Below are 20726 nucleotides of genomic sequence, written 5' to 3'. Positions count from 1 at the left end.
GTCTCATTTTGTTGCCCTTGGTAGAGTGCTGTGGTGTCACAGCTCACAGCAACCTCAAGTTCTTGAGCTCAAGCAATTCTCTTGCCTTGGCCTCCCATGTAGCTGGGACTCCCAGCTATTTTTAGAGACCAGGTCTTGCTCTATCTCAGGCTGGTCTCAAACCTGCGAGCTCAGGGAGTCCACCTGCTTTGGCCTCCCAGAGTGCCGGGATTACAGGCATGAGCCACCATGCCTGGCCTATAAAATTCCGTTTTTAAAGGCCAAGATTATTATATTCATTTTTATGAATTTGTCTTTATCTTCCAGCCCCCCCCCCTTTTTTTTTTTGGAGACAGAGTCTCACTTTCTTGCCCCCAGTAGAGTGCCGTGGTGCTCACAGTATAATCTCAAATTCTTGGGCTCAGCCTTCCAAGTAACTGGGACTACAGGCGCCCACCACAATGCCTGGCTAGTTTTTTGTTTGTTTGTTTAGAGACAAGAGTTTCACTTTGTCACCATTGGTAGAGTGCTGTGATGTCATAGCTCGCAGCAACCTCCAACTCCTGGGCTTAGGCGATTCTCTTGCCTCAGCTTCCCAAGGAGCTGGAACTGCAGGCGCCTTCCATAACACCCGGCTATTTTTTTTGTTGAAGTTCTGCCGGGACCAGGTTTGAACCCACCACCCTCGGTATATGGGGCCAACACCCTACCCACTGAGCCACAGGTGCTGCCCCTGGCTAGGTTTTTCTAAGAGACAGGGCCTTGCTCTTCCTCAGGCTAGTCCTGAACTCCTGAGTTCAAGCAATTCACCCACCTTGGCCTCCCAGAGTGCTGGGTTACAGGCTTGAGCCACTGTACCTGGCCCTCTTCCAAACATTTTAGCCAAGCCAGTACCTGTAAGCATTTTTGTTTTTGAAAAACCAGGGTTGACATTATAGTTTTATGTTTTATTAAACTGGGGGAAACAACAGAAAATCAACAGGTTATTTCATGTTTTAGAGTTTATTTTAAATAAATTTTGTGTTTTAGAGTAGTTTTAGATTCACAGCAAAATTGAACAGAAAGTACAGAGTTTCCATATACTACGTGCTGCCACGCACAGCCCCCATCAGCATCCCCATCAGAGAGGCACATGTGCCACAGGTGGCAAACCTCCCTGCACTGATCCATCACCCTGTTGTGAAACGTGGGCATGGTGTTTGAGATTTTTAAAAATTGATCCATTTATTTAAAGTATTTACTTATAATTTTGATTAAACGGAAATATTTGTTTTTCATTGGGGGGGAGGGAGTTGAGACATGGTCTCACTATGTCACCCTCGGTAAAGTGCCATGGCATCACAGCTCACAGCAACCTCAAACTCTTGGGCTCAAGTGATTCTTTTGCCTCAGCCTCCCTCGTAGCTGGGACTACAGGCCTGCCTGCCACAATGCCCAGCTATTTTTTTGTTGTTGTTTAGCAGGCTGGAGCCAGGTTCAAACCCACCAGACCCAGTATATGTGACCAGCACCCTAACTGCTGAGCTATGGGCAACGGGCCTAAATGGAACTATTCGGTTTAAAAATAAAAACAACCCAGGAAACCTCCACATTAGTAGTCAATTTGAATTCCATATCAAGCTGCACTCACAATGTGTGTTTCATGTCTGTTGAATTCACTGGGATGCAAATCCTCCTCAGGTTTCCTTGTACTGCTTAGGTATATACCGGTCATTTGCTTAATGACCTTTCACAGTGGTGTGAGATACATGTGGAAATCATTTCACCGCCCATGATATGCTGTAATGTTAGTCGTTGTTGGTCTCTTTAGACTGCCTGTGATGGTAGTTTGTCGTTACAATTTCTGCTTAGAAAGTTCACTTGAGACTGTGGTTTATAGATACACAACCATGAAGTCACACTTTTCCCATCCAAACCAGCCAAGGCAAAGAGATTTTTTGGTTGTTGTTGGCCCTAGTGCTTTGGGGGCAGGAGTATTTAGAGGCCATCCCCCTATTCTCCCCAACTTCAGAAATGGCTCAACTCCCTCTGTCCAGGAAGAAGTTGGTGGCAGCAGAAAGGTACTGCTGCTGGTGCGTCTCCTTCCCTTGTCGTCTTTGGGTCTCTCTGGTGATCTACAGGAAAAGCCTTAACTCCCTTCTCCTTAGGAGATGTTTGCTCTGGGCTCTGGCAGCTGGTGCTGAGCCTCAGGATTCCCTCTGGGGGAACAAGATTATCTGCTTCCGTCTTCTTCAAGAAACTCTCCTTTGCAGGCATTTATTCGACGATGCTTGGCCTACCGAAAGGAAGACCGCATCGATGTCCAGCAACTGGCCTGTGACCCCTACTTGCTGCCTCACATCCGAAAGTCGGTCTCCACGAGTAGCCCTGCTGGAGCTGCTATTGCATCAACCTCTGGGGCATCCAATAACAGTTCTTCGAATTGAGACCGACTCTAAGGCCACAAACTGTTCAATACACACAAAGTGGACAAATGGCATTCAGCAGCGGGTTTGGAACATAGCGAATCCAAATGGATCTCATGAAACCTGTACCAGGTGCTTTTATTTTCTTGCTTTTTTCCCATCCATAGAGCATGACAGCATCGATTCTCATTGAGGAGAAACCTTGGGCAGCTCTGGCCAGGCCTCGTAGGAAAAGGCCCCGCCCGAGGTTCCAGCGTCAACGGCCACTATGCGTGGCTGCTCTGAGTGAGGAAAAAATTAAAAAGAAAAACTGGTTCCATGTACTGTGAACTTGAAAACATGCAGACTCAGGGGGGTTCCCTGATGCAATGCTTCAGATGAAGAATGTGGACTTGAAAATACAGACTGGGCTAGTCCAGTGTCTATATTTAAACTTGTTCTTTTCTTTTAATAAAGTTTAGGTAACATCTCCTGAAAAGCTTGTAGCACAAAGGCTCAGCTGGGGATGGTGTTTGACTTCGGAGGAAAAAAGTTGCTATTGCCCGTTAAAGGCACTAGAGTTAGTGTTTTATCCCTAAATAATTTCAATTTTTAAAAACATGCAGCTTCCCTCCCCCCTTTTTTATTTTTAAAAGAATACATTTGGTCATAAAGTGAAACCCGTATTAGCAAGTACGTGGCAATGTTCATTCCAATCAGATGCAGCTTTCTCCTCCGTCTGGTCTCCTGTTTGCAATTGCTTCCCTCATCTCAGTAGGGAAAAGATTGAGTGGGAGGACTGAGATGTGTGGGTGTTTGCCATTGGACAAAGAATGAGGTTGGAAGACTGCAGCTTGGAGTCTCTAGGTTTTCAACTACTTCTTCACAATTTGAACACTTGACGGTTGTCCCTTTTAATTTATTTGAAGTGCTATTTTTTTAAATAAAGGTTCATCTGTCCATGCAGTCCTCTTGGATTCTCTGAATGTAGTAGCTATCAAAACTATTCCAAAGGTAGCAGAAAGTGGGCTGGGAAGCCAGATGCTCCAGGGACCAGTTGTTCCTACCCCTAGTCTCTGTGTGCTTGCTAAATGGTGTACATTTCTTGTTAACCACATTATTAAAACTTGATCAGCACATAAGCTTTCCTCTGTTAGATCTTTTGGCAGGAAACACTCTTCCCCCAACCCTCTTAATTTTGTGAGTGTGTGGTGGGGGGGGTGTGTGTGTGTCTGTGCATGTACACACACTTTAACTCTCAGTTTAATAGATACATCAGGTGGAATTTTAAAAATCTCAAGAGAAATAGGTATCCAAATATGAACATGCTTTTGGAATTAATTTCTTTTTAAAATTTGGTTGTTTTTGAGATGTACAATCAACTGAAGATGGAGCTGAAATGGGAGACGCATGGCCCCACCGTGCCCTTGAAACAGCAGAGCACTCGACAGTAGAGAGGGAAGGAGGCCAGAGCCTGAACATGTGGTAGCCAGCTTGGAATGTTCCTGACATATGTGGCAAGAGGGCTCAGCCAGAAATATTTAAAGATGTAGCTTTCAGGCATGCAAGCTGGGCAGGGGAGGGAGTCAGGATGGGTAGAAAGCTCTCAAATAACTCATGACTCTAGTGTTTCTTTTGCATGTGAAAAATGTCACTGGTGACACATTTTCTGGGGGACCCTCGTTTATTTTGTGGACCTGCCTCACTCTCCTACTTCAGTATCAGGCAATCTCAAGGGAAGATGAAGTGTTTCAAACTGGAGAGAAGTTCATGGGTAGGTATTGTCCTGTGAAACTCAGAACAGAAAGAAGTCAGCCCCAGAGGCTTGGTGCCCCCAGCTTTCTAAAAATATTTTATCGCACTATATGTTTTGTACACATGTGCATATATACACATATATGCATGTGTGTATATAGTGCCTTTTTACAAAAAAAATCCCTGCTGCTTTGAAGTTGCTAAGCAAAGAATACCCATAGGGTCTCCCAGCTTGAGCAGGGTACAGAAAAGATATTGTCTGCGCACCCAAAGACATGGCTTGAAGCTGAGACGACGTTTATACTTACTCAAAATAATTAAGTTCTATTCCTCCCCCCCCCCCAGTGGTGTTGGCTGATTTTTAAACTTTTTTAATTTTTAAATTAAAATTCTTTTTTAATTTTTATGATTGGAAAAACTGCACTTTTAAGCCTTTCCTCTCAATTCTGTCTCCTTTCCTCATGTGGGCTTAGGAGTGAAGCTACAAGACTTTACTTGTGGGTCTACATTTTTCATCCTTTTCCCTTGTATTGGGTCTCGGGGTTGGTTGGAGCTGACTGGGCTTGGCTGAGTCTGGGCAGGGCCTCTTCCCACTGCCACTGCATGGATAAGCCCCAAAGTGTGCAGAGCATTGACATTTCTAGTCTTTTAAGAAGCCAGTGAGCTCACTGAATGGGGTTCTTCCATGACATATTTTGTTAATATGGGTTTCACTTTTTCCAAGAATAGTTCCTTATTGCCAAAGTGTTGATTTACTTTACACAATGACAATATGTATTAATTTGTAATTAAACCCAGCCCCACTGTTTTGGCCTTTCCCAGTGTGGGGTGAGGATGGGGAGAAAGGATATTAAAATTTTAAGTTTAAAGAAGTGAATTTCCCAGCCTCTTGATTTTACATCTCCAGTTTCAAACAGGGCTCTTACCATCCAAGGTATATAAGGGAGAATCCTGGCCACTGACTGAGGCCTTGTGGATGTTGCAGGCATGATGGGAATGTGTTAATTCATGCAGCACCTTTTGTTCCTCAGATTCACCAAGAACTACGCTTGTTGGTGGCAGTAGTATAGCAGTGAATACGATAGGGAAGGCCCAGGGCCCAGGAGAGAAGGAAAGGGGCTCTTCTCCTATGAGATCTGCAGCTTTAAATGGAGACACACCAAGAAGAGCTGTATGCACCCACTTCTGTGGTGGACCAAGACACACCAGCTACCTAAAAAATTGGGTCTGTCTGTCTACTCCTCCCCTCTAGTCTGGGAAGGACTGGTTTTCTTAGCTCAGATTAGTAGCCACTGAGCTCTGTGTTTCTTAATTTAGAAAATAGCTCTCTTTAAACATAGTTATCTCTTAGAGTCCTAGAGCTAGAAGTAAGCATTGGGTACCTCTCTGTGCTGTTAAGAAGGCAAAGTTTACAAGTAATTTGACCCACCTTGGTGTTTTCTTTTTCTTCTTTCTGAGGATCTTTTTTCCCGTCCCTTATTTCATCATTCTAAATGCCCAAGCTGTGCATTTCCCTTCCTAGGGAGAATCCCAGGGAGGTTAAGAGCCTAGGCTTTTAGAGTCTGGGGTCCAATCCCACCTCTGCAAGCTTCAGGGATATCTCTTTGCCTTTGGGGAGTAAAGAGTAGGGATAAGATACATAAAATGCCTGGCAGGCAAGAGGGGAATAAGAAAATGTGGTTTTAAGGAAGATTACAGATCCAGTCACTTCTCAGCCTTTTGTCTAAGATCAAGTGTTTCAGTAAGTAGGTGGAAGAACTGGTCCTGGAACTCCCAAGTTTACACTGGTTCTCGGCTCAGAGCTTTCTCCTCATCAGATGCAGACCTTTTGAGAGACTGACTACCACTCTCAGTATCAACCTCTTGAGATTCCATGTCAACCTTTGTCTAAGCAGATCTCATATCTTGGCTCCAAGACAGCTTCTGGCAGAGTCTGAGAGAAATATCCATGTCACCTGGGAGCTGGTTAGAAATGCACATAATTCCCTTCTTAAACCTATGGCACTGAGGCAGAAGGTGAATGGAGGGGCCTAACAGTCTGTTTTTGCCCTCCAGGTGATGCTGATGCAGACTCAAGTTTGAGAACACACCTGTAGCCTTTCTGACTCCCAGGTGGGATGAGCACTGAAGGTTACCGGTCCGGCCTTCCTACCAGCCAGCCACAAGATAAGGGTGGGGTCATCGGAAAGGGTGGCTGTCAGCTGGAAAACAGAGAGGACTCCTATTTTATTTTATTGCGCTGGGAATAAAATTCTCTCTTAAGCCCTGAACTCTCCTAGGACTGATGCCATGCCTTTCTAGGGAGCACCAAGAAGGTCCCTACAATGACACACCCATGCACAGGTACCTAATAGTACACTCAGGAAACAGCCACTCGTCTTTCTTTACCTAAGAGGTCCCAGGCTGCAGGAGAGAGCTAGCTGAGACCTTGATCTGCTTATATGATATGAGTCCATTCTGGCCCAATAGATGAGGAAGAGAGCCAGAGGCTGGACTGTCTCCCTTTGGGAGGGGAAGAGTTAAACAGGGACTGGTTAGGGACTCTGAGGCTGCTATGAGCTCTGTGGGTGGGTTGAGGGGACCTGCCAGAGGCTAAGAAAACAGGCAGGCCTGGGAGCAGGTCTGGGACCTGGTGGGGCAAGGAACACAAGAGCTCTATTGTGTTGGGAGAGCTCAGCAGGGGCCTGAGATGGGCTGGAGTCAGCAAGGGTGTTGGGGGGGGGGGGCATTGGGTAAGAGGTCTCATGGCAAGAGGGGTCAGAGGTCATCCCTGAATGACTCCTGGGTGTGGAGGAAGTGCCCATGAGAGGGCTATGCCATCCTCAGCCTTGTTAGCCTTGAAGCAGTCTATGACTACAGCTGTCTTCTCCTGTGCTATCCAAGCCTTCTCACCCTGAAGGCCACTTGGGAAGGGAGCAGAGGGTACTGTCAGCAAAGGGAGGGGCCCCAGCACTTGTGCCAGGCAATGGAGCTTCTTGGCTGTGTTCACAGTCTGGGCCTACACAGGTGGAGACGGCTCACTGACTTTACATGAGGAAACTGAAGCCCGGAGAGGTCTAATGACGAGCAATGGGTAGAGAGGGGACTGCAGACATGGAAATTTTGTAAGGTGGGTTCTCTGAGTGTCATCTTTGGGCAGAGGCTGCTGTGAGTAAAGGAAACACTTGGTCTCCACTCCCCCAGACTTTCTTCACTGTTCTTACCTCCCTCATGGCTCATAGCCCTCAGAAATCTACTTGGACACTCAGCTGATCTGGGCAGCAGCCCTGCCTCTGCAGTCCTGGTCTGAAAGTGAATGAAAATGGAAAAGTGGGGGTGTGGTTCACAAAGCATCAGTGCTGCAGGTCCTAAGCCATCTAGTTTTGTCAGACTTACAGACTAAGAAGCCATAATCTTGTCCTGCTCCTAGAAACTGTATGTTCCTGTTTCTGAGTGTCTGAATGGGTAAGCCCATGGCCTGGGCTTGCTGGAATGTGCTAGAAGGCTTGAAGGGGGCTGGAGATAAAACAGGATGAGGCTCAGGTGACAGTATGCCTGGAGAGATATCCACAGGACATAGAAGGCCCCTTTAGTGTGGGCCCTGGCCCGTTGTGGAGTCAGACTTGTGCCCTTCAGCCTGGCTCCCATGCCCTCAAGGGAAAGGCATGTCAAGGAAGGTCTTTCCCTTCAATTAATTTCAAGAGCCACTGCTTTTCAGCTATAGACTTTGGGAACCCAACCCAGGACCTTGACATCAAACCTGCTCCTCAGGCATCCCCTAGTCCAAGTCAACTAGACAGAACTGTGCCCAAATTTGGCATAGAGAACAAGATAACAGTAGAACCCTGAGTGAGGACTATGTTCAGGTCACAACTCTACAACTTGCTGTGTAACCTTAGCCCAGCCCTCATACTCAGCTACAGTTAGAGCCTTCTGTTAATGTTCTAGGCCAGGCTCTGCGGAAGATGAAAAGGCACATCAGCTTGGCTCCTGCTTTGAGGAAGCTTTTACTTGAGAAACTAAACGTGAGGTAGGAGGTAGTCAGTTCTATAAGAGCGAGATGAGTCCCTGGGGGCTGAGAGATGGCCTTAAGAAGGATGGGCAGAATTAACTAAGATGAGAAGGAGAGGGTGCTTGAAGCTCAGAGGCCTTTACATTTCTACAAAAAATAAATATTTGTCACTCCAAGACCCCTCCATGCTTTCTCACATGTCCAGGCCTCTGCAAATGCTGTTCAATTGCCTCAGCCTTCTGACCATCTTGGAAAACCCAGAGTCACCTCCATCCTGTCTGCCTTTGGGTTCTCACAGCACCTTGTACCTCTCTCTTATTTTAAACACCTTACTGTACTGCAGTGTAAGCTGGTATCTCCAGAAGCGCTAGGAATGACAAGTAGTTTGGCCTGAGAAAAGGAAGAGGGTTGAGGGACTTTTGAAGTGAGGCCAAGGAGGAGCTCAGGGCAGAGTGGCAGATGCAGTTCTTTAGTTGGGGTGAACAGAACAGAGCTGGGCAGGGCTGGCGGGGGCCTGGGTGCCTCCTGCCAGGTTCTCAGCAGCAGTATTTTTCAGATTTGTTTGCACTTAACATCTCCACCCAATACATATTCCATGGCATCGGACTTAACTCACGTGCAATGAATGCACTGTGGTATTTACTGTTTTATTTCAGTTTTTAAATGCTGGAAAACCTGCCCCCCAGGTCCCCCCGCTTCACTTAGGGCTGGGGAAGGTCAAGCTAGTTTGTTGTGACTGGAGGTGGGGATGGTGGGCCAGCCGAATGCAGCTGGCCCTGTTCTCATCCAGGGTTCCATTCTACCAGAGATCAGAGGAGGTTCTGCATCTGCAAACCCTGGCCTTCCTCTTGGCCAAGGTCACTGAGATCCACAGAAAGCTGTTGGCACAGGCTGGTCCCAGCCTTTCTTTGGGGGCTCAAGTACTGAGACTAGAGGAACCTCCCCCTGCCTCTTCTGGGGAGATGGAGACAAGGGTCAGGAAGTAGCCCAGAGGACATTGTGAAGAAGGAGGGAGATGTAGAAGCTGCTAGCCCAGCCAGAGCCCTGTCCCAGAGGAGGCCCGGACTACTGGCTCAGCCCCATCCTCAGTGTAGGAACAGGCTCAGAGCCTCCACAGCTGCCGGTGAGGGAGGCCCTTATAGAGCAGATGCAGTGGTAAGACATCCCTTTCCTTCCCCTGTACTAGCTGGGTGGGCAGTAGAACATTGTGGGGACCACATCCCACTCAACCACAGCTGGTTCCTCAGCTCAGCTCTTCAGTTCCCTCTTTTCCCTACTGTGGTGCTACAGGCCAACCTAAGCCCCTCTCTGAACTCCCATTAGCCAGCCAGCTTTCTCTTGACATGTTGAAGCCTCCCAAGAGGTGACAGGAGCCAGCAGTGTTGTGGACCCTGTTGCAGCCTGGGCTCACAGTGCTGAGCTCTCTTGTTCCAGTGTCCTGCCAGTGGCTAACTTTACTGTGTGGGGCTCCACTGACAGGGATTTGGTGTCCCAACTCTTAGACTCATGGAGAAGAAGCTTGTGCCTCCTGCATCTTAAAAGGTAGAGATAATTATCTCTTAGCCCTGTGGACGATAAAGGCTTAAGGTTTGGAGTCCTTTGAAAGGAACAGTGTTCTGATACAGGCCTTGGGTTGAAAGTGAGTGGATGCAAAGTTAGAGGCTTTCCTGGGAAAGTAGAACCCTTCTCGGTGTTCACAGAAGGGAAAAGCAAAAGAACCTAGGGGAAGAAGTCAGGACTTTTCTCAGGTTGTATTTGTGGTCCTAATGGAGTGTACTACTCAAGAGGAGATTGACCAGCCTTAAAATTCCCCAGTGATGTGGATGCAGGAGAAATAGTTCCTTTAAGTGTAACTGACTTTTCTAAGGTTGACTAACCTGAAAGGTAAGCCTTTGAAATTTGGACCTGTCTGAATCCTAAACCTGTTTGCTCACTTCCCTCTTTACTCCTGTCACTTCTATGATCCTTGGTGCTACAGGATCGTTGGTGCAGCCACATGGACTTAAAAGGGTGGATTGCTGAGTGCCTAGGGGATTGTGATACAGGAGCCAGGGAGAAGGGAGGGTGGGCTCCACTCAGGCCAGCTCCATGCTTGCCCAGACCTCTCCCCTGGCTTCGAAAGGGTACTGGGTGGGACTAAGTCCTACATGCACCTTTAGGGTCACACCCCCTTCTCTAGTTGCCTCAGGTAATGGCTGGCCAAGTGTTTCCTCTTTTTTAGCCGCCTACTCTACCTGGCCATCCTGTTTCATTCTCCCTTGTCTCATGTTCTCCTTTCCTAAGCTTACACGGTCTGACAACTAAGTTTGAGAACTTGCCACACTGCACAGCACAGTACAAACAGTTCCAGAAGTTTCATAACCTTGGTGTATCAGTGTCTCTGCAGCTGTGTTGTGTCAGTGTGTGCCTGTGGCATTTTGCTGAGTGGCATTCACTATTGCATATTTTTGCATGCTGTTGTGAGAATGTCAGAGCTCGAATTAGACTTATGAACCAACATTAAATTTCTTATTAAATTTGGCGAGAGTAGAGTGAAATCAGGGACATGTTAGGCCAAATTATAGGTATAATTCTGTAAAGAAAACAGCAGTAAGCAAATGGGTTAAATGTTTTCTGAAGGGAGAGAAAGCGTCACTGATGAGAGGTCAGGGTCACCAGTAAGAATCAGAACTGATGAAAACATTATAAAAATTAATTGAATTGTGAATCAAAATTGTTGAATGACTATGAGAAGCATAGTGGACCAAATAAACATTGATAGAGAAACAGAAAAATCTGAACTGAAAATTTTGGCATGAGAAAGGTGTGTGCAATAATGGTCCCAAAGAAGCTCACAGGGTGCTGTCTGGGAGTCTTTAGCCATTAAACAAGTAACTGTATTGGAACACTCTCCCTGTTCACCTGATCTGGCCCCCAGTGACTTTATTCTTTACCTGAAGATAATGGGAAATCCTAAAAGGAGGACATTTGGGCAGTACAACGACAGCTGTGATGGCCATTCCAGAAAAAGAGTTCCAAATTGCTTTGAAGGGTGAACTGGCATCGGTGCATAGCTTCCCAAAGGGAGTACTTTGAAAATGGCGACAGTGATATTCAGCAATGAGGTATGTAGCACTTTTTCTCGGATGTTTGGAAACTTAATTATCAGACCTCATATGTTGTAGGCCTGGCTTGCTAAGGATGCTCTGCTCCCTTGTGCTCCTGTCTGGAGAGGCTGCTGAGGGGCAGAACCAGGGAAAAGCAGATTAACGTGAAAGGAACCCTAAGCACAGTAATGACACCAAAACTTGGACCTCAAAAGGCACCTGAGACTCAAAGAAGAGAAGTGACTTGGGACTCATCCCACTCACTGCCCATGCTAGGCAGTTTATAGACATGCATTTATTAGCCAGCTGAGGCAAGCAGCAATTCACTTCTAATTGGATAGTTCACGCTTCAGGCTGCCATTTTTGCACATTGTTAATAAGAGAAATGTCAGACAATGAGGGGAGGTTGTTTTGTCCTCTCAGGCAAAATAAAATACTCAGTGTTACAGTCCTGATAAAACTGACCTGTGAAGGCTGAGTGCAATGGTTCACTCCTGTAATCCCAGCACTTTGGGAGGCTGAGATGGGAGGACCACTTGAGGCCAGGACTTTGAGACAAACCTGGGTTACATAGTAAAACTCAAGCTCTACAGAAAATTTAAATCAGCTCAGCGCGGTGGCAGGTGTCTCTAGCCCCAGCCACTTGGGAGGCTGAGGTGGGAGAATCACCTGAGCTCAGGAATCCGAGGTTACAGGAAACTATGATCGACTGCACCCACTGCACTCCGGCCTGGGTGACAGAACGAGACCCAGCCTCTAAAAAACAATCGAACAAACAAACTGACCTGTGAAGAAAATAGTTGCCCGGGGCAGATAGGATGGAGGGCAGGGAGTGAGGGCAACACTATGATGTGCAAGTGGCAAAGGAAGGTGAGCAGGGAGGGACCACTGATCAGGGGTTGTGCCATCCTTTCACATCAACATTTAAATCTTAAGATAGAAATTGTCTCATTTACAAGAACTGTGAGCTGAGAGAGAGCTGAAGTAACTTGCTGCAGGTTTCAAAGGCAGGAAATGAGGGAGCCAGGATTCTAACTCAGGTATCTGTGCTCCTTCTGTTACACTGGTTTTGATGAAATCAGCAGACCCCCTGCCGGTGTCTGTTGCTGCCCCACAGTTGGTAAATGTCTGAAGGAGAGCCATTTCTCACTGTCGATTCACTATAGCAGATACCATCTTGGCACCATGGACCCCTGGACTGAGTCAGAGATCTTGCTAAGTCTCCATGGCCTAGCCTGTTGCCTGGCACATAATGGACCCTCAGTAAATAGCTGTTCAACTGAGATTCTTCCAGAGTAAGGAGGCTGTGGGCACAGAGGACAGTTCTGGGCTCTGGTTAGGGCTTCCTTGAAGGTCCCACCCTCCCACAACACCCAGTACTCCTACAGATTATAACCACGTTCCATTGATCCTCAGCCTGCACAAGATCTTAAAGCAGTGAGGGACTGAGCCAGACTGTCCACAGAAAATTACCCAGGGGTGGCCCCGCTGTCCACCACAAGTTCAAGATCTAAGATAGTGGCATTGGACATGGCCTTAGACCATTAGCAGAATTACAGTGTGTAACCACTTTGTGCAGCAGCAGGAAATCTCACCTCAGCAGGGACTAGAACAGGACCTTGGAGGCTTCAATTCAACAAATGTCTGTCCCAGCTGGTACCAACATGCTTTCGTGCTCCTCACCCTTGAATGCAGTCTTCCTAGCCTGGAATATGGCAAAAACTTTGATCTTCCCCCCCAAACCAAAGTCTTCTATGACTGCAACTGCGTTTGCTCATCTTTGTTTCTCCAGCAGCAGCACAGGGCTAGCAACTACTGCTTGCTGAATGGGTGGGTGAAGAGAGGGAAATGCACTTCCCATGTACTGGGCTTGCAGTGGGTGATGCTGCCAGTGGCACGTGGCAAGTAGTGGGCCCTCTGAACTCTGTCATGCACTGCTGACATCAGGGAGTTGGCTCTGGCCCTGCCAATGTGGGGGGAAATACCAAAACCTACTCAGGCTGATGGGGAAGGGCGGCTGCAGCCCTGTTTCAGAGGAAGAAGTATCTGTGTTCAGACAGGGAGAGAGAGAGAAATCCTCAAATCCCTTGGAGATAACAGGACTGTAAGAGAAGGGAGGCCAGGAGGAGGATCTTTTGAGGTACCCCCAGCATGGCCAGATGCATGCAAAGCACTGGGATCCCAGGACCTGCCATACCAAGAAGGTAGTGAAGCAGCAGTCACCAAGAGGGACCTGCCCAACTAACCCATGGAGTGCCAAGGGCCTTTCTGGCCTGGCTGCCAAGCGTGTTTCAAGGCCAAAGTGTGACTAGTGGGACCCTTCCCAGGGGGTGCTTGCTTTCAAGCCCCTTAACCATGGGACTATTTGTCAAGAATCTCAGCCTGGCTAAGATGGGAAGAGACAAGTAAGCATCTCCAGTCCAAAACCCTCTTTGCAGAGAGAGGAAAATACTGCTCAGGGCAGGAATAAAAAATTCAGCTTATTTCCCCTCCTAGCCCCCTCCAAAAGTACCAAAGTGGACAGTACAGATGACAATCAAGTTTATATTATATTCATGGTGTTTTGTTTTACTATGGGTAAGAGAACATCTTTTCTTTGGACTTAGGGTCTTTAAATGCCTCAGTCTTGCTGTAAGCCCAAACAAGCAGTTTTTCTAAGGTTGCTCAGGGAATCAGCAGTAGAGGTGGAGCTGGACTCCAGCATCCTGTCTCCCAACCCAGTGCTTTGCGCTGCTGTGACCTGTTGCATAATACTCAATAACAGTGAATTGTCTTCTCTTTTATGAAATTTCCATTTAGTCCTTTGCTACCGGCCAGCAGTCCAGTTGGTGGGAGTGATGATGTCGGTTCTTCGCAGGTTTCTGGATGCATCTCCAGCTAGCAGAAGTGTTACTCTCCTTTTGCGCCAGGGACACTGACACAGGGGTCACACAAATGCTATAACAAGACGCACAAGAATTGTTTGCGCTGCGCACACGGAACAGGGGCCCTGCCTCCCCCTCCTCCGTCTTCACTCTAAAGGCCAGGCGCTGGGCTCCGCCCCTTCCCCTCCAGACCGCGGGAGGGGTGCCCCTAGGCATGGAGGTAGGGGATGCTTAGTGGCTAAAAACCTCGGCAGAGAGAGGCGGGATGGTGTGGGAGTGATGGTGGACTGGGTCTGGCCGCCCAGGTTAGCCACACACACTCGCCCCCGGCCGATCCAGCCTCGCAGCTGAAGTCCCGCCATGCTGTGAAGTTTGCGGAAAGTTTTGCAGTCGTTTCCCAGCCCGCGCCAGCCGGGGAGTTGTGACGCAGCGTCTGGGGCTCCTGGCTGGGACAGAGGAGAGAGGGAATGTGAGGTGGGGAGAGATTTGGAAAACAGCAAGAGAAAGCGCGCACGCGGAGGAGCTCCTCGACCGGGGATCCGTCTCTCCCGCCAGCCCCCTCTCGAGCCCCGTCCCCAGCCCCGCGCCGGCCGCGCCTCCTCCCCTCCCCTCCCACGCGGCCCGCTTCCCTTCCCCTCTGCCCCTCAAACCCTCCTCCCGGGCCCTGCGCTCCTCCCTCCGCCCGACCTGCCTCCTCCTTCCTCCTCTCTGGGAGGCATCACTTCGTCCTGACCCGGAGGAGGACGCGAGCCCCTCGTGGGCGATCATCACAGCCCAGTGCCGAGGCTGCCACCGCGCGCCTCTCCCGTGCACGCTCGGTCCCCGCATCCGCCTAGCGCCCTGCCGCGGGGATGGGGCCCGGCCGGTCGGTCCCAGCACCCTGGCCTCATCACCTGCTCCGCTGCGCCCTACTCCTCTGGGGCCTGCATCTCGGCCGCCCCGGCGCCCCCGGGGACGCCGCCGCCGCCCATCAGGGTAAGGCGCTGCAAACTTGGCCAACTTCGGGGGTCGAGCTGGGGGAGCGCCGGGGAGCGGGCCTTTCTCCACTTCTCCTTCCTCCCTTCTCCAGAAGCGTGTGTGCGTGTCCGAGTGTGTGACTGGGTTTTTAAAAATCGTCTCCGCTTTGCTGAAAGCGGGGGAGGAGAGGAGAGGAGGAGCGCGCCTGGAGGTGCGGGAGGACCTGAGTGGAACCAGATGTGGCGGGCGGCGGGGGAGGGGAGCCGGGGGCTTCCAGCGGCTTCGGAGGAAGCGGGTGGACTCCGGAGGACCCCGCGTCCGGCCCTTGGCTGGTCAGGGACCCGCAGGGTGCGTCTGAGAAAGCCCAAGGCTGGGCCAGGAGTCTCGGGCCGGTGTTCTCGCCCTGCCCCGGGACTGAAGCGCTATTATTGTTTCCGGCCGGCCGTGAGGGTTGGTTCGCCCTCCCCGGCATCTCGGGCGTGTTTATGTTTTCTTTTCCACACCAAGTCTTCAAGGACGGCTTGTGGCGCGCGGTATCCGCGCCGCGGGAACGGGGCTCTGTGAGGCAGTGTTGTGCCACCAGGACGCAACGACAAGCTGGACGCCGCGTGTGCCTGTGTGTGCGAGAGAGGGAGAGGTTGTGGTGTGGGCAGCTCTGGTCGACCTGGCGGACCTCCAGAGTGGACAGATCTTGAGCGGCGAAAGAGCTGCTAAAGATGCAAAAACCCACCCAACAGAAAACAAAAACAAACATCTGGGAAACCGTGCCCTTCCCTTCCTGCTGCTGCTTCAGGGGGTGAGGTTGAAGTGTGGGGACAGACGCCATCCCAGACTCTGAGAGTTAAAGGGAGACATCTACTTGGGTGCTGTCAGGAGTAAGAAGCTGGTCCCAGCTCCAAGGGGCCCTGCTTGCTTCTGCTTTATGTTCCACGTGGAGTTGGGGGTGAGTGAAAGGGGACAGTCAGAGCAGTGTTTGCAGTGTTGTGCGAGAACTAGACAGGCCCCTGGAGAGCCTGGGGCCTCCAGCCTGGCCAGTGCTTGCTGGGTTGGCCTGCTGTGACGTAGGCACAAGACACGTACACGTATCTGCCAGATGGGAGAGGTGGGGCCAGGGTAATCCACATTCACACCAAGAAAAGCCCCCCCCCCCGAAGAATTCGTGACCCACCGAGAATTGAATGTTAGACAAACATGAACCAGGTAGCCACTCTGTACAGCTACCTAGCAGCTGTTCCAAGCTGTCCCCATGCCTCCCTGTACTACTGCCTGTGGCTGGCTCCTCTGTGAAGGACTTGGGCAGGCAGGGTGGAGGGTTGGAGGACAATGGCCATTCCAAGAGCCCCAGAGCACATTTTAAAGCCAGGCCCCGGGGAGATTCCTGGCCAGAGTGCTGACTTGGCCTCCCCCACCCCACCTCCCATGTAGCCTTTTTTTTTTTTTGGAAACAGAGTCTTACTATGTCCCTCTCAGTAGATTGCTGTGGCATCACAACTCACAGAACCTCAGACACTTAGGCTGAAGTGATTCTCTTGCCTCAGCCTCCCAAGTAGCTGGGATTTCAGGCACCCGCCACACCCCTACACAGCTTTTAACCCAGGGAGCTGGAAGTGCCTGGTCAGAGGCCCTGCAGAGGAGAATGGAGTGTCCCCTCTGCCCCTGGCCTCTGCACCCTGTCCTTCCTGACCACACCAGGAGGTGGCTTGATGGGAGAGGGACAGGGGTCTTCACAGCAGAAATTGGGCAGGAAGAGGACGAAGTTGCTGCAGGTACCTTCCCTGCCTGAAACTGTCCCATTTGCTCCAGCACCTCCCTGCCAGCTTCCACTGGGCCTTCCTCCATGATGCCTGTTCAGAGGCTCTGGGCCAAATTCTTGCCGAAAGAGTCCCCATCCCCTTGAACTTCATGAATTAAGTGGTCACCAGCACCAGGAACCTAATGGCCCCTGGAGTGTGAGTTGGCGCCACTGGGAGTAAGGCTGCCCGGGCTGCTTGTGAGTGGCTTCCTGAGTACCAGGAGGGCCCAGTGGGCTAAGCCCATGGGCATTGCAGTGCCCCTTCGGGATGGCGCAGCAGCAGTGCCTTCTTGGTGTGTGCTTACTTAGTCCATCATTTCTCTACCCTGGTGGAGTGACCCACAAAGCCTGTTGTTGGTGGGCATCCTCTTTGTTAACTGTGGTATTTCTGCACTTTGGGAACATTCCTGTTTGCCCAGTCTTGAGCCAAGTACTTGAGGAGGAGAGAAGGTAGAGAAGAGTGTAAGATGTATCCTCGGGGCAAAGAAAATCTTGTAGGAGAAAGAAATATGAAACGTTTGACAAGGTGGGAGGCAAGACTGCACTGGTGGGTGCCTGCTTGCCCTGAGCCATACCGTATACTTTGCATGCAGATTTTTCACTTCATTCTGATAATAATGCACTGAGGTGGGTTTTGTTGGGCCCATTTTGCAGATGGGGAAGTAGAGGCTAAGGCATCTGATAATTTATCTCAGATCACACAGCTGGTAAGTGAAAGGTTGGGACAATAGAGGCTTCATATCTGGGTTCAGAGGTGTATGAGGCTCTGCAGAGAGGCAGGGAAGGGGCAGGGGACCATGGGCAGGGATGGGGCTCTTCTGTGGATTATATGGAAGCTTCCTGGGCTGGGCTGGGCTGGGGAGACAGCAGAGTGAAAGAGGAAACTGGCCGGGTGCCTGGGAGGCCAAAATGGGGAAGTGATGTGCAGGCTGGCTGTGGGGAACCTGCGAACCCCTGGAGGTATCCAAGCAGAGGCATGAGGTGCAGGTTGAAAAGAGGGTTGCTCAAGCACCAGGGCTCAAGTCTCCCTCCTGGGAGTGAGGAAACAGGACATTTCCCTTTGGGGAGGGACAGTCCCATTTGAAGGACAGGGAGGGGGACTTCAGGAACTCGCTATTGCTGCTGCCAGAGTTGACCAAATGCCCCCAATTCTGGCCCAGCTCCTGGGTCATGGAATTCAGAGCTTTCTTACTCCTCACTCCACCCCCTTCCAAAAAACCTCAGTCTTCCTTGTTCTAACCTGCTGGCTAGCTGAGCTGCATTTGGTCCTGGGATCCTGCCTCCCTCTGGGTTCACCTGGGCAAGGTGAGGTGCAGATAGGGGGAAAGGATTTTGGTCCCCAATTCTTTTTTTTTTTTTTTTTTTTTTGAGACAGAGCCTCAAGCTGTCCCCCTGGGCAGAGTGCTGTGGCATCACAGCTCACAGCAACCTCCAACTCCTGGGCTCAAGCGAGTCTCCTGCCTCCGCCTCCCAAGTAGCTGGGACCACAGGCGCCCGCCACAATGCCCGGCTATTTTTTGGTTGCAGCCGTCATTGTTGTTTTGGCGGGTCTGGGCTGGGGATTCGAACCCGCCACCTTAGGTGTACATGGCTGGCGCCTTAGCCGGTTGAGCTATAGGCGCCGAGCCCCCCGATTCTTTTATACCAGAGAAATCTTGGCTTTCTGGTGCCCACATAGCACTGTGACTTGGCCAGATGAGATGATTTCAGAAGTGCCATGAAGTTCTCCAGAAAATATTCGTGTTCACAATTTCAGCATTAAAAAGGGCTCACGCATGTAATCCTAGTTCTCTGGAAGGTCAAGGCAGGTAGATTACTTGAGCTCAGGGGTTTTGAGACCAGCCTGAGCCAGAGCAAGGCCCCATCTTTACTAAAAATAAAAAAATTAGCCAGTGTGGTGGTGAGCGGCTATAGTCCTAGCTACTCAGGAAACTAAGATGGGAGGATCACCTGAGCCTAGGAGTTTGAGGCTGCAGTAAGCTATGACAGTGCTGCACTCTATCTAGCCTGAGACCCTGTCTCAAAAAAAGAGGAGTTGGCGGGTAGGATCTTGTAACCTGCACCCTCTGCTGTGTGTGCTGGGCCTGTTAGTGCCATGCAAGCAACAGCCCTTTTGCATCTCCCAGCTCTCTGAGAGGTCACCACATTCCACATCCTGGGAACAAACAGATTAGAGATGTCAAGGGGGTTTCTGAGGACCAGACAACACACACTAGACAGTGGGATAGTGACATTTGAACCCAGGTATGGCTACAGAGCCCGAACACCCCAGTTCCAGGCCATACTGAGTCTCTGTCACATGAAGCACGTGAAAGCGTGTTAGGAAAGACTGGCAAATTCTGCTCTATGGGTTTTCCCCTGTAGCTCCGAGTCCTCTAGGACACCCTCTCCACGTGTCCTCCGGAGAAGAATTCTGGGGAGGGTGGACTAAGCATCCCTCTGTCACACTCCAGCAGCCCAGGACACAGGGCCACACCACCCTCAGTGTCCTTGGATCTTGGAGGTGCTCCCTCCAAGGTGCCCCTACCCAACAAGTGAGTGACACAAGGTGCCCAGTCCTGCACCCCAGCGTCCCCAGGGTCAGGGATTCACATGGTCCTTCATTCATTCATTCACCCAACTCAGTGGATGTTTACTGAGCCCCCACAGTGCTGAGAGCAGAGATGACTGGGGGTCCCCGGGCTTGGAGGGCCTGGCTCTGCTGACAGGAAGTGTGCCTTCCTGTTTAGTCCTTCGTGAGGTGGGGAGGGGCCGCTTTCTCATGACTGGTCCTGTAAATCTGGGTGGGGTGGGCCGTTGGAGGAGTGACGCAGCTCTTGGAACTCACCCTGCACATCCTCAGCCAGGGCTTGTGTCAGTAAATAGCAGGCTGGGTAAAAGCCGCATAGTGGCATCCAGGGCCCCCAGGCCCTGCTGAAGCCATCTCTAGCCCCTTAGGAAACAGATTATGTTGACTTCCACCCCCTAGACTGCTCACTGTGGCCCCAAGTGGAACTCTGGGGACCTTCTCTGCCCCTCCCAGCCCACTTGGCTGGACCCCGCTGTCTGCTCACCTCACCCTGCCCTCCCCTGATTTCATTGCCAGTGCACTCTGCCCTGCACAGTTCTGATCTAGCCGCTAAAAGAAGCCTATGAAACTTCAGCTGCTTCCTAGGTCCCCAGGCCCTCACTCTGTCATTCTCTTGAGCCCTCCCACCCCCAGACCTTTGCCCACTGGAGAGCATACCCTCCCTCCCCTCCTCTACCCTGTCTACCAATGACCATTTCTTTAAGGCTCCAGGAGCCTGAGAAGGACACTGAGGGGGCCTGGTCACTGCCTCTCAGCTAGGCTGAAGGGGGTAGAGCATGCAGACATCTCCCACAGTGACAAATCCCAAACCCATTCCCAGGCTGCTGGGGTGAGAGCACAGAATTTTTAACCCTAGGCCACAAGGTGGTCTAGCCTGATTCTTTATTTCCTTCTTAAAGGTCCCAAGGAGGACATGTATCAGGAAAAACTACAGCCAGAGTTCCCCAGCCTTCCCTGACAATGCCCTCCTCAGGGGGTTAGGAGGATGGTTATTACAAGCTCAGCAGGTCTCCTCTCAATGGGCTGAGATAGAAACACTTCCTCCACCAAGTCCTCTAGAAATGTACATAGGGACAGCATCAGTGGGACCAAGATTAATGCCACTCACCAGCCAAGTGACCTCAGGCAGAGAGGCTGAAGCATCTTCATTTGTGAGATGGAAAAAATCAAGTCCCCCTCGTAGGGGTGTTTGAGATACGTGCTTGGTGCATCACTGGGCACAGAGTTGTTTCTTAGCAAATAATACTAGATCATTGCTATTTTTATTAAGAAAACATGAATATGAAGGGACCCAAATATGATAAAGCACAGCCCTCAATATACCAAGTCCCAACTACAACAGCTTCCTT

At 50.3% G+C, this 20726-nt stretch overlaps 2 protein-coding genes across 8 annotated transcripts in view; both read left to right on the top strand.

The window, feature by feature from the left end:
• The window catches only part of TLK2 (tousled like kinase 2), a 138795-nt gene extending 135290 nt beyond the window's left edge, over positions 1-3505 (top strand). For 3 of the 7 annotated variants that reach the window (XM_023511094.1, XM_023511093.1, XM_012803208.2), the window contains exon 22: positions 2232-3323. In XM_023511094.1, coding sequence (XP_023366862.1) covers positions 2232-2405 — 174 coding nt within the window. In that variant the 3' untranslated portion in view covers positions 2406-3323. Of the gene's footprint in view, positions 1-2231 lie in introns of all 7 variants that reach the window. The other 4 variants (XM_023511098.1, XM_023511095.1, XM_023511096.1 and 1 more) reach the window with 2 other exon arrangements.
• An 11306-nt stretch (positions 3506-14811) lies between these two features.
• Positions 14812-20726, top strand: part of MRC2 (mannose receptor C type 2) — a 57118-nt gene continuing 51203 nt past the window's right edge. Inside the window, exon 1 of the mRNA XM_023511201.1 lies at positions 14812-15034. Coding sequence (XP_023366969.1) covers positions 14911-15034 — 124 coding nt within the window. The 5' untranslated portion in view covers positions 14812-14910. The remainder of the gene's footprint in view (positions 15035-20726) is intronic.

This window comes from Otolemur garnettii, unplaced genomic scaffold (genome assembly GCF_000181295.1).
Source record: "Otolemur garnettii isolate 467f Iridium unplaced genomic scaffold, OtoGar3 scaffold00018, whole genome shotgun sequence".
Lineage (NCBI taxonomy): Eukaryota > Metazoa > Chordata > Mammalia > Primates > Galagidae > Otolemur > Otolemur garnettii.
The sequence above is the reverse complement of the archived record's forward strand: the minus strand, read 5'-3'. Positions and strand labels throughout refer to the sequence as shown.